Source organism: Kogia breviceps, chromosome 9 (genome assembly GCF_026419965.1).
Source record: "Kogia breviceps isolate mKogBre1 chromosome 9, mKogBre1 haplotype 1, whole genome shotgun sequence".
Lineage (NCBI taxonomy): Eukaryota > Metazoa > Chordata > Mammalia > Artiodactyla > Physeteridae > Kogia > Kogia breviceps.
In genome coordinates, this window is record NC_081318.1 from 58,302,983 (window position 1) to 58,323,616 (window position 20,634).

The window sequence follows — 20,634 nt, forward strand, 5'->3', positions numbered from 1 at the left end:
ACGGACTGGTAGGTTAAACAAACCTGGCCACCTATTTCTAAAGCAACATAACTATGTAATGACGCTGTACTACTTTCTTCACAAATTATGTGCTTTGAAAAGTGCCAGTATGCTGATTTTCCTTATTCTAATTGATGTCTTTGTTGATTTCAGTGAAGCGAAGAACTGCCTTGTAGATAAACATATTGCATTTATTGGAGATTCCAGAATTCGTCAATTGTTTTATTCTTTTGTAAAAATAATTAATCCCCAATTTAAAGAAGAAGGAAATAAGGTAAATTTTTGTCTATTCATTTCATTAGCGTATTGTTTTAGAAGTTAGCCAACTGAATAGTTATAGGAGGAATGTGCCCTTGCACATTAACAAAAGGAACTATAAAATTTTACTTTGGTTTTGGGAAAGGTGGAGGGGGAAAACAGGGACAATTTGCCATAATGGGGAACATAAGAAAAAGAAGTGGTGGGTAAGGTATTGGAAAGCTTTTTATGACTTAAACTTTTCATTTTCAGAAATATTAAAATTCTTTCCATGGAAAACTTTTTAAAAAATTTTAGAAAGAACAAAGAAGAAATATCCCTTATCCTCCTTTTAATATTTTGACATATTTCTTTTCAGACTCTTTTTTGAAAACAGAATTGTAATAGTTTAGCATGTACAATTTTATTTCTTGCTTCTATCCCCACCACTTATCACAATTTACCATATTATACAATCAATGTATGCATCTTCATAATGGCAACATATTATTGAATGGATATAATGTGATTTTATATAATCTTCCCTTTTCTTAACTTTTTGTAGTTTTCTAATTTTTTTTATTTTACAGTTTAGAAAAGGACATTTTTATTACATTTTTGTGTGAAAACTTTGCTTTTTAAATTATTTCCTTAGGATGGAATCTTTACAATGCAAATACTAGGTTAAAGAATATAAATACTTTTAAAATTATTGCTTATATTGTTAAACTGTTTCAATCTATACTGTAAGTAGCAATGTACATTGGGACCTAATTTTCTGTAACCTTTCTGGCACTAGGCATTCATGCTATATAGTTAAAATGACAGTGTAACAAATTTCTGCTTTTTAATTTCTCATTTAAAATGTCTTTTTTTAAAAGCTAACAAGGATGAACATCTTTCTGTTAATTAATCAGTTTGTTAATTAGTTAATTTGGGGGGAATTATCTCATCATATCTTTCTGTTTGTATATTTTTTAGCGATCTAAGGTTCTAATCCCTGCCTTCAATTCCATGTGGTTGGGAGTGGGTAATGGCAAGAAGAAAAAGTAAAGTACAAAAAATTCAGAATTGTAGGGGTAATAGCTCATGAATTTATGATGAAAATCTGCCTGTACAAATCAACTTGCCCAGCAGCAAGGAGTTGAAAAATCAGGGACTTAACAGCTTAAGTAGCTAGTTTCACAGTGATGATGGTAATGGATACTAAGTCTTTAGGAACTACTCCTTGTGAGAAGAGTCCATAGGCTATTAGAGATTTTGTCTACCAGGAAAAGCTAGTATAGATTTTAAAGCTGAATAATAGAAAATAACAAAGTCAAGATTTTAAAGCTGAATAATAGAAAATAACAAAGTCAACCTTTCATTTTATTTGGTATCTATAAATGTATTTTCCACTTGTATTTATACATACAAAATTATACAGAAGAGTTGAAACTATTTAATGACCTGAGATTCTTACAGTTTAAAGTAAAAAAACTTAGTAAACATTTAAAAAACAGATGTCTGATTTAAGAAAACATTTTTAGTATTTCTAGGCCTAGAATAGTCTGACTCTTGAAAATTGGTATAATGTATTTGACAACAGTTAGTTGAAAAAAATCTGTAATGGTTTAGTCTATAGCCAAAAGTAGGTACAATATGGTACATTGTTTCTGAGCTCTAAGTTTCCAATTTTTATTTTCTAGAGGTTCCTAGTTATCCCACAATTATCAGACAAGATACATTTTATTTTATATGCATTTTAAAAAGAAACAAAGACAGTTTGTCACAGTCTTAAAGAGACAGTTATTGTGAAACTATTTAGATTAAACTGCTAGTTGAACATTTGCCAAATTGTATTTTACTTATTCTCTTGTCTCTGAACACCTTGAGGACAGAGATTTTGTATCATCATTATTTTTTGAATACGTTTCTTGTGCCTGGCATGTTGTGAAGTTAATTTTAATTAATTAATTTTTTTAGCCTTGGTAATGGGATTCTTTAGGTGGAATAGGAGTATTGAAGATAATATTTTTTTGAATTTATTTCTTTTCTGTATTGGGGCAAATTTTTTAAAAAGGAAGCTTTAGAGCAGGATTTTTTTTTTTCTAATTATATTTTGTGGAAGACTAGTTCTGTACGAAGCTCTGGTCAGATAAGTTTGGGCAGAGCCAGATATCATATCCCCCTCTCAGATGGTTTTAATTTAGGCTAGGATATTAAAAACTTGAGAAGTCTTGCTGTAAGGAAACCTGTTTGTGTTACTTCCAGCCAGAGGGCAAGGTAGATACTCTGGGGGCCTCTTCCACTTCAAACCAACTAGATCCTAGATTAAAAAAATACTTGTTGATGTATTTCTAAACTTTGAAATGGGAGACAACCCCCCCCAAAAGGAACAAACTGTGAGGCAAAACCAGAGATGGGAACAATAACAGTAGGCGTGCAATAGAGATTCAGATTGCCCTAAAGACAGATGCCAGTGGCTGCAATACCCTATATGTAGAAAACTAAGCTTTGAGCCAGCATATCTATCAATAGTAGTATTGGGAGCCAGAGGACAGTAGACTAATAACTTTAAAGTTCTGATAGAAAGTAAGTTTCAACCTAGAATTGTATCCCTAGCATACAGATTCCTCTGTTCTTGAAATATAGGACATTTTTCAGATAAACAAAAACTATGAGGGTTTACTGCTACATTAAACTTATATTAAAGGGTTTTCTAAAGAATAAACTTCAAGAAGGAGAGAAATAATTCAGAAAAAAAATGATCTGAAGCAATGGTTAAAGAAAATAGTAAACTTGTTTATAAATCTAAACAGTGTCTGTGTAAAATAATAATGTCTTTTTACACTTTACAAAAAGACCGTACAATAGCATATAAATCAGAGAGAGATGCCCACAATTAAAGTGTTCTAATGTCCTCTTTACTCTTTAAGGTATTATCTTACTTTTTTTTTTTAATTCATCAGCAAACTCTACAGTACACTTTAATGTTTATTTATTTTTATTTATTTATTTTTATTTTTGGCTGCATCAGGTCTTCGTTGTGGCGTGTGGGATCTTCATTGCAGCATGCAGGATCTCTTTTTTTTTTATGGTGCACAGGCTCTTCCTTGTAACACATAGGCTTCTCTCTAGTTGTGGCGCACGGGCTCCAGAGCACATGGGCTTAGTAGTTGTGGCACGCAGGCTTAGTTGCCCCATGGCGCGTGGGATCTTAGTTCCCTGACCAGATATCCAACCCACATCCCCTGCATTGGAAGGCAGATTCTTTACCACTGGACCACCAGGAAAGTCCCCAGGTATTATCTTACTTTAGAACTTAAGTTAATGATGCCCTTTAGTCCAAGGGCAAGGACAAAAAGGATAGAATTAAGGTGGGTAATTCCAAACCAGAAGAAGAAAAAAATTAAAACCAAACTCATCTAATACCAAATATAATGCACACATGTACATGCACACATGCATATATATACTTTGATACACACATACACATATACATATATATATGAACATTTATATGTACATGTAAAAATCAGTGTTTACATTTAATATGTATATAAAAATATGTGTATTTGTTAGGGAGCTAGAAATCAAAAAGTAAGATAATAGAAACATTTATAATAAAAATAAATGTAAGTAGTCTAAACTTGTCAGCTAAACACAGATTTTCAGATTGATTTTTAAAAGAATTTTCTGCTGCTTAAAAAGATACCTAAAACAAAAGGACATAGGAATGATTTAATTTAAGATGAGAAGAGATTTACCAGACTTATTTATTTAAAAAGATAAGTTGTATTAATATAAGACAAAATAGATTAAGAGGCAAAAAGCATTATTGGGGATACTTTTTAGTGACAAAAGATTCAAATCACTAGGAAGATTTTGAATTGTAGGCATTTAATAAATTAGCCCTAAAATATATAAAGCAAAAGTTAACATGATTACAGTGAGAAGTTGACAGATTCTCTACCACAGTGGGAGAATTACTCATGCAGTTAATAATAGTGCAAGCAAATAAGTAAACATAGAGTAGACTGTTAACATGCTGATTTTACGAACTTATAGTTCAATACTTAAAGCATACACTAAGATATCAGAGAATATATTTTTTCAAAGCACACATGAAATCTTTTTTTGATCACATATTGGGCCATTAACCAAGTCCTGACACTATCAGAGAATTGGTATCATTCTCTCTCTGTTAGGTAAGTTCCTTTGTATTCTAACTTATTCTGATAAAAACTAGAATCCTACAGTAAATGTTCCAGTGGTAAAATGCTAGACACATTTCCATTAAACTCAGGAAGAAAACAAGGAAGTGTCCATTATTGCTCCTTCTATTCATTATTGTATTAGAGATCCTTAGCCAAAGAAAGATAATTTAAAGATGTAAGGATTAGAAAGAAAGAAACTTGGTATTTCATAATACAGTTATCTACACAGAAAATCCCAAAGAATCTATAGAAAATTTACTAGATGTAATAAAAATTGTAATAATATAGCTGATTATAAGGTAAATATATGAAAATTAATTGTAATTCAATAAAGCTGTTAAAAATTAATTGCATATCTACTTGTCAGGAATATAGAGTTCAAAAATGTTATTTAAAATATACTGTGTGTAGGGCTTCCCTGGTGGCGCAGTGGTTGAGAATCCGTCTGCCGACGCAGGGGACGCGGGTTCGTGCCCCGGTCCGGGAAGATCCCATGTGCTGCGGAGCGGCTGGGCCCGTGAGCCATGGCCGCTGAGCCTGTGCATCCGGAGCCTGTGCTCCGCATCGGGAGAGGCCACAACAGTGAGAGGCCCACGTATCACAAAATAAATAAATTAATTAATTAAATAAAATATACCATGTGCAATAATAACAAAAAGCACATAGTACACAGGAATAAACATAGTAACTAAGGAAGGTGTTTATGCAGAAAACTCATGAAATTTTATTAAAAGGCAATTTAAATATAATTAAATGTTAGTTATGTACGGTATTCTGGAATGGGAAGACTCAATATTGTAAACATGTCAGTTATTCTCAAATTAATCCATAGGTTCAAAAAATTCTAACAGCATTTGTTGTAGAATTTTACCAGTTCATTCCAAATTTTATATGGAGGGCAGTGGACCAAGAATAACTGCAAGAGATCTAAAGAACAAGGTAGAAAGGACTTCTCCAATATCAAGACCTATTTTAACTAGACATCTTTTAATTAAGAAAATGTGGTATTGGGAGAGCTAAACAAAGAAACCAATGGAGCAGAATATACAACTCTAAAATAGACACAATCATATACAAAAAAACTTAACAGATATGCCATTGAAGATCCATAGGGATAGGAAAGTCTTTCAATTAACGATGCTGAGTCAATCGGTTATATATAAAAAAAAAAAAAGTGAAATTGGACCCTTACGTCACACCATCAAGTATAATCATTTCTAGATGAATTTAGACTTAAATGTGAAAGTCAAAACTTTGAAACCTTTAGAAAAAAATATAGAATATCTTTGGTACCTCAGGTAGGGATAAGTTTCGTACATAAGAAACAAAAAATGCTAACCATAAAATAAAAGATGAATAAATTCACATTCTTTAAGATTAGGTGTTCATCAAAAGATACCTTAAAGAAAAACGACAACTATAAACTGGGAGACGATATTTGTTGCATATATCCAAGAGATAAAAGGAACCAATTAATAAAAAAGACAACCCAGTAGAATAAAAAGAGGAAAGGCATGATCAGGCATTTCACAGAAGAGGAAACATAAATCCCAGTGTAAATCTAAAAGATGGTTAACCTCATTAGTAATAGGGGAAATGCAAACTAAGACCATAGTGAGATAGCATTTTATACCTACTTTAGTGGCAAAATGAAGTTTGAGAATGGCAAAAAATATGAAGTCTAACAAGATGTATTAGAGAGGCTGTGCCTCAAACCACTGGTGAGGGTACATTGTTACAAACACTTCAAAAAATAATTTGCATTATTATGTGAGGGTGAACATTTGTATAGTCTATGAACGTTTAGAACTATTACAGAAAGTGACTCATGTAAAGAGATGTTCAACAAGGTCACGGTGCTGTTTATAGTCTAGATTTGGTGCATTGTATCAATTAACCTAGATTCTAAAAAATAACGAATATAATATTTGATGTGTATTGATAAAATAAATTGATATATAAAATGAAACTAAAGAGACATGACAACTAAATGCAATACCTGTTGTTTTTTCTTTTCTTTTTTATTGAAGTATAGTTGATTTACAATGTTGTGTAAGTTTCAGATGTATAGCAAAGTGAATATATATATATATTCTTCTTCAGAATTCTTTTCCGTTATAGGTTATTAAAAAATACTGAGTATAGTTCTCTGTGCTATACAGTAGGTTCTTATTTGTTATCTATTTTATATATAATACTGTGTATATGTTAATCCCAAACTCCTAATTTATCCCTCTCCCCACTTTTTCCTTTGGTAACATTAAGTCTGTTTTCTGTGCCTGTGGGTCTATTTCTGTTTTTGTATATAAGTTCATTTGTATCACTTTTTAAATTCCACATATAAGTGATATCATATGATATTTGTCTTTGTCTGGTTCACATCACTTAGAATACTGATCTCTAGGTCCATCCATGTTGCTGCAAATGGCATTATTTCATTCTTTTTTATGGCCGAGTAATATTCCATTGAATACATGTACCACATCTTCTTCATCTACTGCTTTGTCAGTGGACATTTAGGTTGCTTCCATGTCTTGGCTATTGTAAATAGTGCTACAATGAACACTGGGTGCATGTATCTTTACAAATTATGGTTTTCTCTGGATATATGCCCAGGAGTGGGATTGCTGGATCATGTGGTAGTTCTATTTTTAGTTTTTTAAGGAACCTCCATACTGTTCTTCATAGTGGCTGTACCAAATTACATTCCCTCCAACAGTATAAGAGGGTTCCATTTTCTCCACACGTTCTCCAGCATTTATTGTTTGTAAACTTCTTGATGATGGCCATTCTGATGGGTGTGGGGTGATACCTCATTGTAGTTTTGATTTGCACTTCTCTGACAGTTAGCAATGTTGAGCATCTTTTCATGTGCTTTTTGGCCATCTGTATATATTTGGAGAAATGTCTATTTAGATCTTCTCATTTTTTGATTGGTTTTTTTTTTTTATTGAGGTGCATGAGCTGTTTGTATATTTTGGAGGTTAATTCCTTGTCCGTTGCATCATTTGCAAATATTTTCTCCCATTCTGTGGTGTCTTTTTATTTTGTTTATGGTTTCCTTTGCTGTGCAAAAGCTTTCAAGTTTAATTAGGTCCCATTTGTTTATTTTTGTTTTCATTACTCTAGGAGGTGAATCCAAAAGATATTGCTGCACTTTATGTCAGAGTGTTCTGCCTATGTTTTCCTCTAAGAGCTATTAGTATCTGGTCTTACATTTAGTTCTTTTTTTTTTTTTTTTCTGCGGTATGTGGGCCTCTCACTGCTGTGGCCTCTCCCGTTGCGGAGCACAGGCTCCGGACGCGCAGGCCCAGCGGCCATGGCTCACGGGCTTAGTTGCTCCGCGGCATGTGGGATCTTCCCGGACCAGGGCACGAACCCGTGTCCCCTGCATCGGCAGGCGGATTCTCAACCACTGCGCCACCAGGGAAGCCCTTACATTTAGTTCTTTAATCCATTTTAAGTTTACTTTTGTGTTTGGTGTTAGAGAATGTTCTAATTTCATTCTTTAACATGTGGCTGTCCAGTTTTCCCAGCAGCACTTACTGAAGAGACTGTCTTTTTTCCATTGTATATCCTTTCCTCCTTTGTCATAGATTAATTGACCATGGATGCTGCATTTATTTCTGGGCTTTCCAGCCTGTTCCATTGATCTGTATTTCTGTTTTGTGGCAGTACCATGCTGTTTTGATAACTGTAGTTCTGTTGTATAGTCGGAAGACAGGGAGCCTGATTCCTCCAGCTCCATTTATCTTTCTCAAGATTGCTTTGGCTATTCGGGGTCTTTTGTGTTTCCATACAAATTTTAAGATTTTTTTGTTCTAGATCTGCAAAAAATGCCATTGGTAATTTCATAGGGGTTGCATTGAATCTGTAGATTACCTTGGGTATTATTGTCATTTTGAAGATGTTGATTCTTCCCATCCCAGAACATGGTACAATATATCTTTCCATCTGTTTGTGTCATCTTCGATTTCTTTCATCAGCGTCTTACCGTTTTCGAAGTACAGATCTTTTGCCTCCTTAGGTAGGTTTATTCTTTCTGATGTGATGGTAAATGGGATTGTTTCTTTAATTTCTCTTTCAGATCTTTTGTTGTTAGTGCATAGGAATGCAAGAGATTTCTGTGTATTAATTTTGTATCCTGTAACTTTACCAAATTCATGGATGAGCTCTAGTAGTTTTCTGGTAGCATCTTTAGGATTTTCTATGTGTAGTAGCAGGTCATTTGCAAATGGTGTCAGTTTTACTGCTTTTTAAAAAAATTTGGATCCCTTTTGTTTCTTCTCTGATTGCCATGGCTAGGACTTCCAGAACTATATTGAATAAAAGAGGCAAGAGTGGACACCCTTGTCTTGTTTGCTGGTCTTAGAGGAAATGCTTTCAGCTTTTCACCATTGAGTATGATGTTAGCTGTGCGTTTGTCATATAAGGCCTTTATTATGTTGAGGTAAGTTCTGTCTGTGCCTACTTTCGGTAGAGTTTTTATCATAAATGGGTGTTGGATTTTATCGAAAGCTTTTTCTGCATCTACTGAGATGATCATATGGTTTTTATTGTTAAATTTGTTGATGTGGTGTATCACACTGATTGATTTGTGGATATTGGACAGTCCTTGCATCCCTGGGATAAATATCATTTGATCATGGTGTATGATCCTTTTAATGTATTGTTGGATTCAGTTTGCTAGCATTTTAAGTATTTTTGCATCTATGTTCATCAGTGATATTGGCCTGTGATTTTCTTTTATTGTGGTATATTTGTCTGGTTTTAGTGTCAGGGTGATCATGGTCTCAGAATGATTTTGGGAGTGTTCCTTCCTCTGCAATTTTTGGAAGAGTTGCAGAAGAACAGGTGTTAACTCTTCTCTAAATGTTTGATAGAATTCACCTGTGAAGCCATCTGGTCCTGGATTTCGTTGGGAGTTTTTAGTCACAGTTTCAATTTCAGTGCTTGTGATTGGTCTGTTCATATTTTCCATTTCTTCCTGGTTCAGCTTTGGGAAATTGTACCTTTCTAAGAATTTATCCATTTCTTCTAGGTTGTCCCTTTTATTGGCATATAGTTGCTTTCAGTAGTCTTTTATGATCCTTTGTATTTCTGGGGTGTCTGTTGTAACTTACCCTTTTTCATTTCTAATTTTATTGATTTGAGCCCTCTCCCTTTTTTTCTTGATGAGCCTGGCTAAAGATTTATCAATTTTGTTTATCTTTTCCAAGAACCAGCTTTTAGTTTCATTGATCTTTTCTATTGTTTTCTTCATCTCTATTTCATTTATTTTTGATCTGATCTTTATGATTTCTTCTGCTAACTTTGTGTTTTGTTTATTCTTCTTTCTCTAGTTGCTTTAGGTATAAGGTTAGGTTGTTCATTTGAGATCTTTCTTATTTCCTGAGGTAAGCTTGTATTGCTATAAACTTCCCTCTTAGAACTGCTTTTGCTGCATCCCATAGGTTTTGGATCGTCATGTTTTCATTTTCATTTGTCTCTAGATATTTTTTTATTTCCTCTTTGTTTTCTTCAGTGATCCATTGGTTTTTCCGTAGCATATTATTTAGCTTCCACGTGTTTGTGTTTTTTATACTTTTTTTCTTTTTAGTTGATTTCTAATCTCATAGCATTGCGGTTGGAAAAGATGCTTGTTATGATTTCAGTTTTCTTACATTTACCCAGGCTTGCTTTGTGGCCCAGCATGTGATCTCTCCTGGAGAATGTTCCATGTTCAGTTGAAAAGAATGTGCATTCTTCTGCTTTCAGATGGAATGCTCTACAAATATCAGTTAAATCCAATGGTCTATGTGTCATTTAAGGCCTGTGTTTCCTTATTAATTTTCTGTCTGGATGATTTTTCCATTGACATACGTGGGGTGTTAAAGTCCCCCCATTACTCAGTTTCTCCTTTTATGTCTGTTAACATTTGCCTGGTATATTGAGGTGCTCCTATGTTGGGTGCATATGTATTTACAATTGTTATCTTTTCTTCTTGGATTGATCCCTTGATCATTCTGTAGTGTCTTTCTTTGTCTCTTGTAACATTCTTTATTTTAAAGTCTATTTTGTCTGATATGAGTATTGCTACTCCAGCTTTCTTTTAATTTCCATTTGTTTGGAATACCTTTTTCCATCCCCTCACTTTCATTCTGTATGTGTCTCTAGATCTGAAGTGGGTCTCTTTTAGACAGCCTATATACGGGTCTTGTTTTTGTATCCATTCAACCAGTCTGTGTCGTTTGGTTGGAGCAGTTACTCTGTTTACATTTAAGGTAATTATTGATATGTATGTTCTTATTGCCATTGTTTTGGATTTGTGTTTATAGGTCTATTTTCTTCCTTCCCTCTTTTGTTCTCTTCTTTTCTGATTTGATCACTATCCTTAGTGTTGTGTTTAGATTCCTTTTTCTTTTTTGTATGTATATCTATTATAGTTTTTTGGTTTGTGGTTATCATGAGGTTTTGATAGCAGTCTATATATATACATGATTGTTTTAAGTTGCTGATATCTTAATTTCAAATGCATTTCAAATATCCTGCATTTGTACTTTCCTTCTTTCACAGTTACTGGTTTTGGTATTATATTTTCATGTGGATGTTTCGCTACCTTTACTCTGTGTTTGCCTTAACTGGTGAGTTTTCCCATTTCATAATTTTATTGTTTCTAATTGTTGCCTTTTCTTTCCATCTAAAGAAATTCCTTTAGCATTTGTTGTAAAGCTGTTTGGGTGGTGCTGAATTCTTTTAGTTTTTGCTTGTCTGTAAAGTTTTTGATTTCTCCGTCAAATCTGAATGAGAGCTTTGCTGGGTAGAGTATTCTTCATTGCAGGTGTTTCCCTTTCATCACTTTAAATATATCATGCCATTCCCTTCTGGCCTGTACAGTTTCTGCTGAAAAATCAGCCAGTAGTCTTATAGGGATTCCCTTGTATGTTATTTGTTGCTTTTCCCTTGTTGCTTTTAATATTTTCTCTTTGTTTTTAATTTCTGTCAGTTTGATTGCTGTGTTTCTGGGCATGTTCCTCCTTGGGTTGATCTTATATGGGACTCTCTGTGCTTCCTGGACTTGGGTGACTGTTTCCCTTCCCATGTTAGAGAAATTTTCAGCTATTATCTCTTCAAATATTTTCTCAGGACCTTTCTCTCTCTCTTCTCCTTCTGGGACCCCTATCATGTGAATGTTGGTACATTTGACATTGTCCCAGAGGTCTCTTAAACTGTCCTTGTTTTTCTTCATTCTTTTTTCTTTATTCTTTTCCACAGCAGTGATTTCCAGCACTGTGTCTTCCAGCTCACTTAACCTAATTATCCATTCTTCTGCCTCATTTATTCTGCTGTTGATTCTTTCTAGTGTATTTTTCATTTCAATTACTGTATTCTTCATCTCTGTTTGGTTGCTCTTTATATTTTCTGACTCTTTGCTATAAACTTCTTGTACCTTCTTTCTCTGTGTATCCATGCTTTTCCTGATTTCTTGGATGATCTTTATAATCATTACTCTTAACTCTTTCTCAGGTAGATTGCCTATCTCTGCGTCACTTAGTTCTGATTTTTTTTCTTTTCCCTTCATCTGGAACATATTCCTCTGCCATCACATTTTGTCTAAATTTCTATTTGTATTTTTATGTATGTGGAAGTTTAGTTCTGTTTCTCAACCTTGGAGAAGTGGCCCCCTATAGGGGATGTCCTATGTGTCCCAGCATTACACTTTCCCTCTCATTACCCAAGGTCCAGTGACCAGCTGGTCCCAGGGTAGGTTCTCACCTGCATTTGCAGACTTGGTTCCACAGGCTGCCAGATTGTAGTTTTCTTGCTTCTGGTGTCTGCTGTATGGTGGGTTAATCTGGTCTAGAAGTTTGTGCAGACTTCTGGTGGGAGAGGCTGGTGCTTGCGCACTGGTAAATGGAGCTGGGTCTTGGCCCTCTGGTGGGCAGGGCTATGTCAAGGGGCATGTCTAGAGGTGGCTGTGGGCTTAGGAAGTCTTTAGGCAGCCTGTCTGCTGATGAGTGGGGCTGTGTTCCCAGCCTATTGATTGTTTGGCCTGAGGTTTTCCAGTCTTGGAGCCTACAGGCTATTAGGTGGGACCTGGTCTTGATGCTAATTACCCAAGAAAGATGTCCGTCTCCAGCAAGAGTTGAAGTAGAGGAATACTCCCCGATATTACACCACCAGCTTTTATGACCCCAGAGAGAGCCACAGATGCCCAAGCCTCCCAGGAGACCCTCCAAGACCAGCAGGTAGGTCCAGTCCAGTCTCTGATGAAGTCACTGTTTTTGCCCTGGGTCCTGGTGCTCACAAGACCTTATGTGTGCCCTCTAAGTGTGCCCTCACAAGATTTTGTGTGTGCCCTCAGTTTCCCCCATTCCTGTGGAGCTACTGCAGTCAAGCCCTGCTGGCCTTCAAAGCTAAATGCTTTGGGGGTTCCTCCTCTTGATGCCGGACCCCCAGGCTGTGGGCCCGACATGGAGTTCAGAACTCTCACTCCTGTGGGAGAACTTCTGTGATATAATTATTCTCCTTGTGGGTCACCCACCCAGGATATGGAATTTGATTATATTATGACTGTGCCTCTCCTACTGTCTTGTTGGGTTTCTTCTTTATGGTTTTGGGTGTAGAATATCTTTTTTTGGTAGGTTCCAGGCTTTTTTTAATTCATGGTTGTTCAGCAGTTAGTTGTGATTTTGATGTTCTCGTGAGAGGAGGTGGGCTCAAGGTCCTTTTTCTCCACCGTATTGTCTCCAATCGGGTACACAATACCTGGTTTTAATTGAATTCTAGATTAAAATATAAGAACTATAGAGGAGACATTATTGGGAAATTAGGGAAAGTTGAACATGCACTGTATATTAGATAATATTTTATCAATGTCAAATTCTTAGGTGGGACTGTAGTATTGCAGCTATGTAAGAGAATGTACATATTCTTTGGAGATGTGTACTTAAGGGTGAAATTGTTATTATGTCTGCAGTTTACTTTCATATGATTCAGCAAAGGAGAAAAACTATGTATAGAGTGGGCCAAAAACTGCCTTCGATTTTTTAAGTAAAAATAAAAGACACATTTTTCATTTTCACCAAGAATGTTATTGAACAATATGTTCACCCTTTTGTTCCACTGCCTTCTGCGATTTTTCAGGCAACTTCATAATTCCATCTTCCCAAAACTTTTTATCTTTTTGAGCAAAGAACTGTTCCAGGTGCCTTTTACAGGCTTCTCGGGAATTGAATTTTTTTCCATTAAGAGAATTTGTAAAGACCTGAATAAATGGAAATCCAAAGGTGCAATGTCTGGTGAATACGGCAGATGAATCAGAACTTCCTAGCCAAGCTGTAACAGATTTTGCCAGGTCATCAAAGAAACTTTATCTTGTGTTATCCTGATGGAAGATTATGCATTTTTCTGTTGACTAATTCTGGATGCTATTTGTCAAGTGCCACTTTCAGTTGGTCTAATTGGGAGCAGTACTTGTTGGAATTAATCATTTGGTTTTCCCGAAGGAGCTCATCATAGAGAACTCCCTGCCAATCCTACCATATACACAATATCACCTTCTTTGGATGAAGACCTTTATTTGGTGTGGTTGGTGGTGGTTCATTTCGCTTGCCGCACGATCTCTTCCATTCCACATTGTTGTACAGTATCCACTTTTCATCGCCCGTCACAATTTGTTTTAAAAACAACATTTTCATTACATTTCAGTAGAGAATTGCATACGGAGATATGGTAAAGAAGGTCTTTTTCTCTTAACTTACGTGGAACCTAAACATCAAAGTGATTCACATAACCAGGCTGCTGCAAATGATTTTCAAAGCTTGATTTGGATATTTTGAGTATGTCAGCTATCTCCTGTGTGGTATAACACTGATTGTTCTCAATTACTGTTTTGATTTGATTGCTATCAACTTCAACTCATCTACCTGACCGTGGAGCATTGTCCAGCAAGAAATCTCCAGCATGAAACTTCGCAAACCACTCTTGACATGTTTGATCAGTCACAACACCTTCTCCATATGCTGCACAAATCTTTTTTTGCATTTCACTTGCTTTTTGAAATAATGAAGCATAATATGCCAAAAACGTCGCTTTTATTCTTCCATCTTCAATATTAAAATGGCTACACAAAAATTCACCAATTTTGATGTCTTTTTTTAAATGCACGCTGATATGATAGCTGTCACATACAATCTAACAAAATTGTTTCGAATGAAGTTAAAGACAACTAAGTGCTACTAGAGCCACCTAACGGAAAAAACTGAACTAACCATTTGGCCCACCCAGTACATGTGGTGCGTAGAGACATGTGAAGCTAGTGTAGAAAATATTAACCATTGGTAAAGGGTATTAAGTTTGCTATAATAAGTCTGAAATTTTTCAAAATTAAAAGTTGGAGTGAAAACCAACAAAATGGAACAGTATATTATTTGAGGATGCATATACATGTGACAAAACTGTATAATAAAAAAGAAAAAATTCAAGGCGGTGGTTCTTTTTGGGCAAAGCAAGGAATTTGAGAGGGAGAGGGCACATAGGTCATTCCATGTGTTGGTAACATTCTGATTTGTGCCATGGATTCATAAGTGCTTATTTATTTTTACTATGCCTTACATATATGTGATATATTATTTTGTATATAGCAAATGTTATATTAAAATAATAAAGGAAACAGATTGAATATATTGAATTAACTGTGCTATGCAAAAAGGAAAAAGAAATTTCATGACACACGATTTCTCTGAGTAAGAATTTGTTAAAGGTTAGGATGGAGTAGGAGGAGGAGAACACGTATATGATTTTCTCTGTCCCAGTATTTCCCAGACTTATTTGACCAAGAAAACTCTTTTCATATATCAAACCTTAAAGTTCTGTTGAATTAATGGCCTCAAGAGTCCTTTTGGGGAAAAAGGGTACAAATGAACTTATTTACAAAACAGAAGCAGAGCCACGGATATAGAAAACAAACTTAATGGTTACCAGGGAATAGGGTGGGGAGGGATAAACTGGGAGATTGGGATTGACATATACACACTACTATATATAAAATAGATAACTAATAAGAACCTGCTGTATAGCACAGGGAACACTACTCAGTACTCTGTAATGGCCTATATGGGAAAAGAATGGGTATATGTATATGTATAACTGATTCACTTTGCCGTACACCTGAAACTAACATAACATTGTAAATCAACTATACTCCAATAAAAATTTTTTTTTTTTAAGTCATTTTGGGGGCTTCCCTGGTGGCGCAGTGGTTGAGAGTCCGCCTGCCGATGCAGGGGACGCGGGTTCGTGCCCCGGTCCGGGAGGATCCCACATGCTGCGGAGCGGCTGGGCCCGTGAGCCATAGCCGCTGAGCCTGCGCGTCCGGAGCCTGTGCTCCGCGGCGGGAGAGGCCACAGCAGTGAGAGGCCCGCGTACCAAAAAAAAAAAAAAAAAAAAAAGTCATTTTGGGAAAAGATGCTTAAGCAGGATTAATAAGAATTAAAAAATTTAGCTTGTTGATAAAAGCAAACTTTATTTCATTATAAAAACAAATACTGTCTGGTTAAATTAATGAAAACATTTCAACCTTGGTTTTAGGAAGAGAATTAGCTTCTTATTAACCATCCCTGTTCATTCCATCCTGGATATTTAACTATGAAAGGATTTTTATTCTTTTTATGGAACACTTAGTTACAAGAAGTTGTAGTCTCTGGATTTTAATTTTTTTCTACAACTGGACTATTTATTTACTGCCTTCTAAGTGAAATCTACAATAACCTAGAGTCATATATGTCCACTCCTGTTTAGACAGGGCCTGTACTAGTATATTGGTGAGAATACACTAGATGTTGCTGCAGCAACAAACCATGCTACAGTCTTAATACTTAGCACTGCTTGTCCTAGGTGGTTTGGCAAGGGGCTTTGCTCCGTGCAGTCATTCAGGGATTTTTACTATTGGAATTTTTACTTTTTTCTAGTTGTACCATTTGGGACATTCAACCTCGTCAGTCTCTGTATCAGGTTAAGGCAGAGACTAGAATTGCCCTGGGAACTTCAGCCTGGAAATGACCCATATTACATCTAGCCATATTATATTGGCAGCAATCGGTCTCTACCATAGATAATAATACTAGGACTAAATTTGAATCATAGGAAGCCTGGCAAAAAGATAATTTATATAGGCGTGTTCACATACCTGCTTATTCATAGTTGGAGTTTTATCTTTAAACTACATCTTAGATGTTGAAGATCACATATAAACAGTTTAATATCACTATTTTTTGGTAGTCTATGCAGGTGTTTTCCCCTTCAAGTTGAATGTAGTTAATTGGGATATGGTGTATAAATGAGTCAACAAAAGCAGCTGAAGGAGGAATTATTTATGTACAGTTAATCTACACATTAATATTTCTCTTTTGTCTCTCCCCCTTTTTTATGGCAGCATGAAAACATTCCTTTTGAAGACAAGACTGCATCAGTTAAAGTGGTAAGTTCACATAACAGTAAGCTAAATGTTATAATCTTGAAACTATTCATTGGTTAATTTATTTGCAGATCAACTAATGCTTTGAACATGCTAAATGTATTTCAGTGTATTGAGAGCAGATAAGTAGAGTAAGATAATTTAATAAATGTGTGCACTATTTTGTATAATAACAGAAAATTTGGTCTCTCAGACTTTTATCCAGGAAAAAATAATCTTGTATGTTAATTTGAAACCAGTATGTATTTAGGATCAAAGTTCATAAAATAACATATATTAATTTCTTGAATTCCCAGTCACAGGTGACTTCTAGATACTGAGAATACAGATGGGGATCAAGACGACAATGTCCTAGATCTAATGGAGTTTATGAGTCATTATAGTTTTCTATGTGCAATTAAACATGGGATAAGGATGGCAAAAAGGAAAAAGTGGGGCATTAGAAATGTATAGAACAAGGAATTATTAAAAGTAGTTTTCCTCCTTGAGGAAATAATGTTTTAACTGAGGCCTCAAGCTAGTTAGACTTAGGGGGAGAATTTATGAGCATTATAGGCAGAAGGAACAGGAACAAAGCCCTGGAGATAAAAGAGCACATAGAGCATTGCAGGAGCTGAATGAGAACCAAAAGGACACTTAGCAAGGGGGGAAAATGGCAGGAGAAAAGAACAGAATGTCTAGGCAGAGGCCAGATCCTGCAACTTCTTAGGAATTTTAAGGACTTTGGAATTTATTCTCAGGGCAACTGATTGAAAGTCCTTGAATACTTAAGCAGGGATGTGGCAAGATCAGATTTAAAATTTTAAAACATTACTCTGACTAAAATGTGGGGAATATTTTAGAGAAAAGCAAAAGTGGACATAAGGAGAACTATTGTGAAACTCTTACCAAAATGAGATGAGAGATGAAGATATTGTAGATAAAGTAGTGTTTTACTTTTAAGTACTCTATAAGAGATATGTTAAAGTTTATTTTGAATGGTGGATACAATATTTTCTTTGACTTCTTTTCTTACATTTCTCTTTTAGGATTTTCTGTGGCATCCAGAGGTTAATGGTTCTATGAAACAGTGTATCAAAGTGTGGACTGAGGTCTGTATTTGAAAATATAGACCTTGCTGGTTTTGAGCAATCAGATTTTGAAAGCTCATTCTCCCATACTCACCTGTCCCACTCTCCTGTACGTTATACCAACCTTTTGGATTTCGACCATGCTGGGTTGATTATCACTTTACTGAGAGAACAAAGTGTTGACCCAGTGCCTCTGTTATCACCATTCTAACCCTATGGTGATTATGCTTATACCACACTTTACTGATTTAAAACTTTCTGTTACTGTTGTAGCTCAGTTAATTCAAACTCAGATAATCTTTCTAGCACTATATACATTCTCTTGAGCATTTTTCCACTTCGTTCTTCAAACTCATGTCCTCATACTTCAGGAAACTTTTTTTTTTTAATATCCTGTTTTCTTCCCTTTTATCATTATATTTGTGACCTAAAGTCGAGCCTAATGTGTTTTGGCTCGTAATGTTTGGAGATAAATTAGATATAAAGCAAGTACGCTGTTAACCTCAGAAAACCCCTAACTTCTCACAAGTCCACTTTAGAACTTCCACAGTCTCTCCATATAGCTCCTTGTCAGTCCTTTACTTAAACCTGTATTCTTTTCCAGAGGTATTTGCATTTGGGATGGATAAAACAATATTCAATTTTGTTGACCTTGTTTTGCTTAATTACTTGTGTTGCAACGATATTTTTCTTTGCTTCTTTTCACAATAAGTGTTTAGTACGGCAACGAATAGACTTTGGTAGGATTCAGTGAGATTCCTAGTCAACATTTTTAACTTTGTTTCTTTAAGAAAATGTTTAAGTTTTCAAAAACACACATGCAGACAACTTCTAGAATTCAACTTTCTGGAAAATTGAGGTCTCACATAATTTTGTTTTTATTCATGTGTTTTTAAATGTCCAGAAGTATATAATGTTATGAGTATATTTCAGATGATTTAAACATGTGTTTTACCTTTGTGCTGGACCTGAAAGTATATCCATTAAAGTAGTAGAAATTCACAGTTAAACAAATATCAGTGTAATATAATTTATAAGTCAGGCAAGATCACAAAAAACCTTTGTTATTTACTAACCTGGAGATATATTGCATATTCAGATCTTCTGTTCTTATAATTTGCTAACACTAGTTTTTGGAGCTTTAGATTCTGTTGTAAAACTCCTTATGATTATTGGGGGAGAGGAAAGATTCAACTTATTTGGATAGATGGCCATGTAATTACCTGAGATTGATTAGTTCATTGGTTTCAAAGAGTATGTATGTATGCATGTATGCATGTATTTATTTTTTAATATTTCCACAATAAGCTGCTCTATCCTGAGAATACAAAGTTCTATATTTTTATTATGTATGTACTATTACTAGCTTTGTTCTAGGTATTAGGAATGTGACTGGGAATTAGCCCCAGTCTCAGGCCTTGAGGAATGTGCAATCTAGTAGATAGTGACTTTCTTATGAATAAAGGTATGATAATATGAAGGGTAACAGTAGAACTGAGTGCAAAGAACTGAAAGCACCATGGATAGAGGCACTTAGGATGAGGGTTGTTTATAGTAGTGAGGATCTAAGAAAGCTTTACAGAGGAGATAATATTTCTAGAAGAACAGTGGATTAGAAAGATATACTTATGAACTGAAATAGCCTTACAGATACTTACAGGCATAAAAGCAAAGTTGAATTTAAACAACTCTACTGTTATCCAACAGATATTTATAAATCAGCTGCCATATTTTAGGCACCAGGCTAAACACTGTTGATACCCTGGTTAACAGAGTTCCTCTCCTCAAAGAGCTTCTAGGTGAGTGGCAGATATAGGTAATTAAGGAAACCAGCAATTTAGATTTAATTCTGTAGGTGAATGGTAGTCATTAAGTCTGAGCTACTTAGATGGATTTGGGGAGTCTTGGTATGGAGTGAGTTGATATTTGAGGTGACTTGAATAGAAATAATTGAATAGGCAGCAAGTATAGATTAAAGAAGAGAGTGTAGGAATGGAGCTATTAAAAAGATTATGAGAGGAGGTAGTAAAAGGGGTAAGAGGAAAAGCAGAAGAAGAATAACTGTAATATCACACAGGGAAGGAAAGAGTTTTAGAAAGTGGATAGTAGTGTCACTTTAGGAACTGTATAGGGTAGAATGAAACTACAGGACTTGGCAATTCAGAGTTCATTAATGGGCTCTGAGGGCAGTTTTAATGGATGGTTAATTCAAAATCAAAACATGATAAGTTGAGGCATAAATGAGAGATGTAGAAATTAGCATAGTGAAAGCGGAATGCTCTTCCAAATAATCTGTTGGTCAAGAGTGTGAATGGGAAGAATTTGAGAGTGAGACAGGATTGAAGGAGGATTTTTTGAGGATAAAGATGATTTAACATTTTGTGGATTGAGGGAAGAAAGAAGAGTAGAGAAGGGTGAAATGGACAATTCAGGAGTCTGAGGAGATAACTTACGGATATAGCTCCAGAAGTAAAAAGGGAGGCGATATAAACGCAGAGCAATGGGTTAGCCATTAAGCAGAATAGGAACATATTTTGTTTACTCTCCTGTCAGAGGAAGGTAGACTGGGTGAGCATATGGACAAAGTTGTAAGAATGGAGGAAGGAAGGCAAGAGCACCGAAGCCAGATGAATTCTGTTTTCTCTGTGAAGTTTGAGAATTAGGCTTTATG

At 35.3% G+C, this 20,634-nt stretch overlaps 1 protein-coding gene across 2 annotated transcripts in view; it reads left to right on the top strand.

Moving 5' to 3' along the window:
• CASD1 (CAS1 domain containing 1) overlaps positions 1-20,634 on the top strand; it is a 68,715-nt gene that overhangs the window by 7,835 nt on the left and 40,246 nt on the right. For both annotated transcript variants that reach the window (XM_059074257.2, XM_067042509.1), the window contains 3 exons: positions 154-274; positions 16,852-16,896; positions 17,922-17,984. In XM_059074257.2, the coding sequence (XP_058930240.1) occupies positions 154-274; positions 16,852-16,896; positions 17,922-17,984 (229 nt within the window). The remainder of the gene's footprint in view (positions 1-153; positions 275-16,851; positions 16,897-17,921; positions 17,985-20,634) is intronic.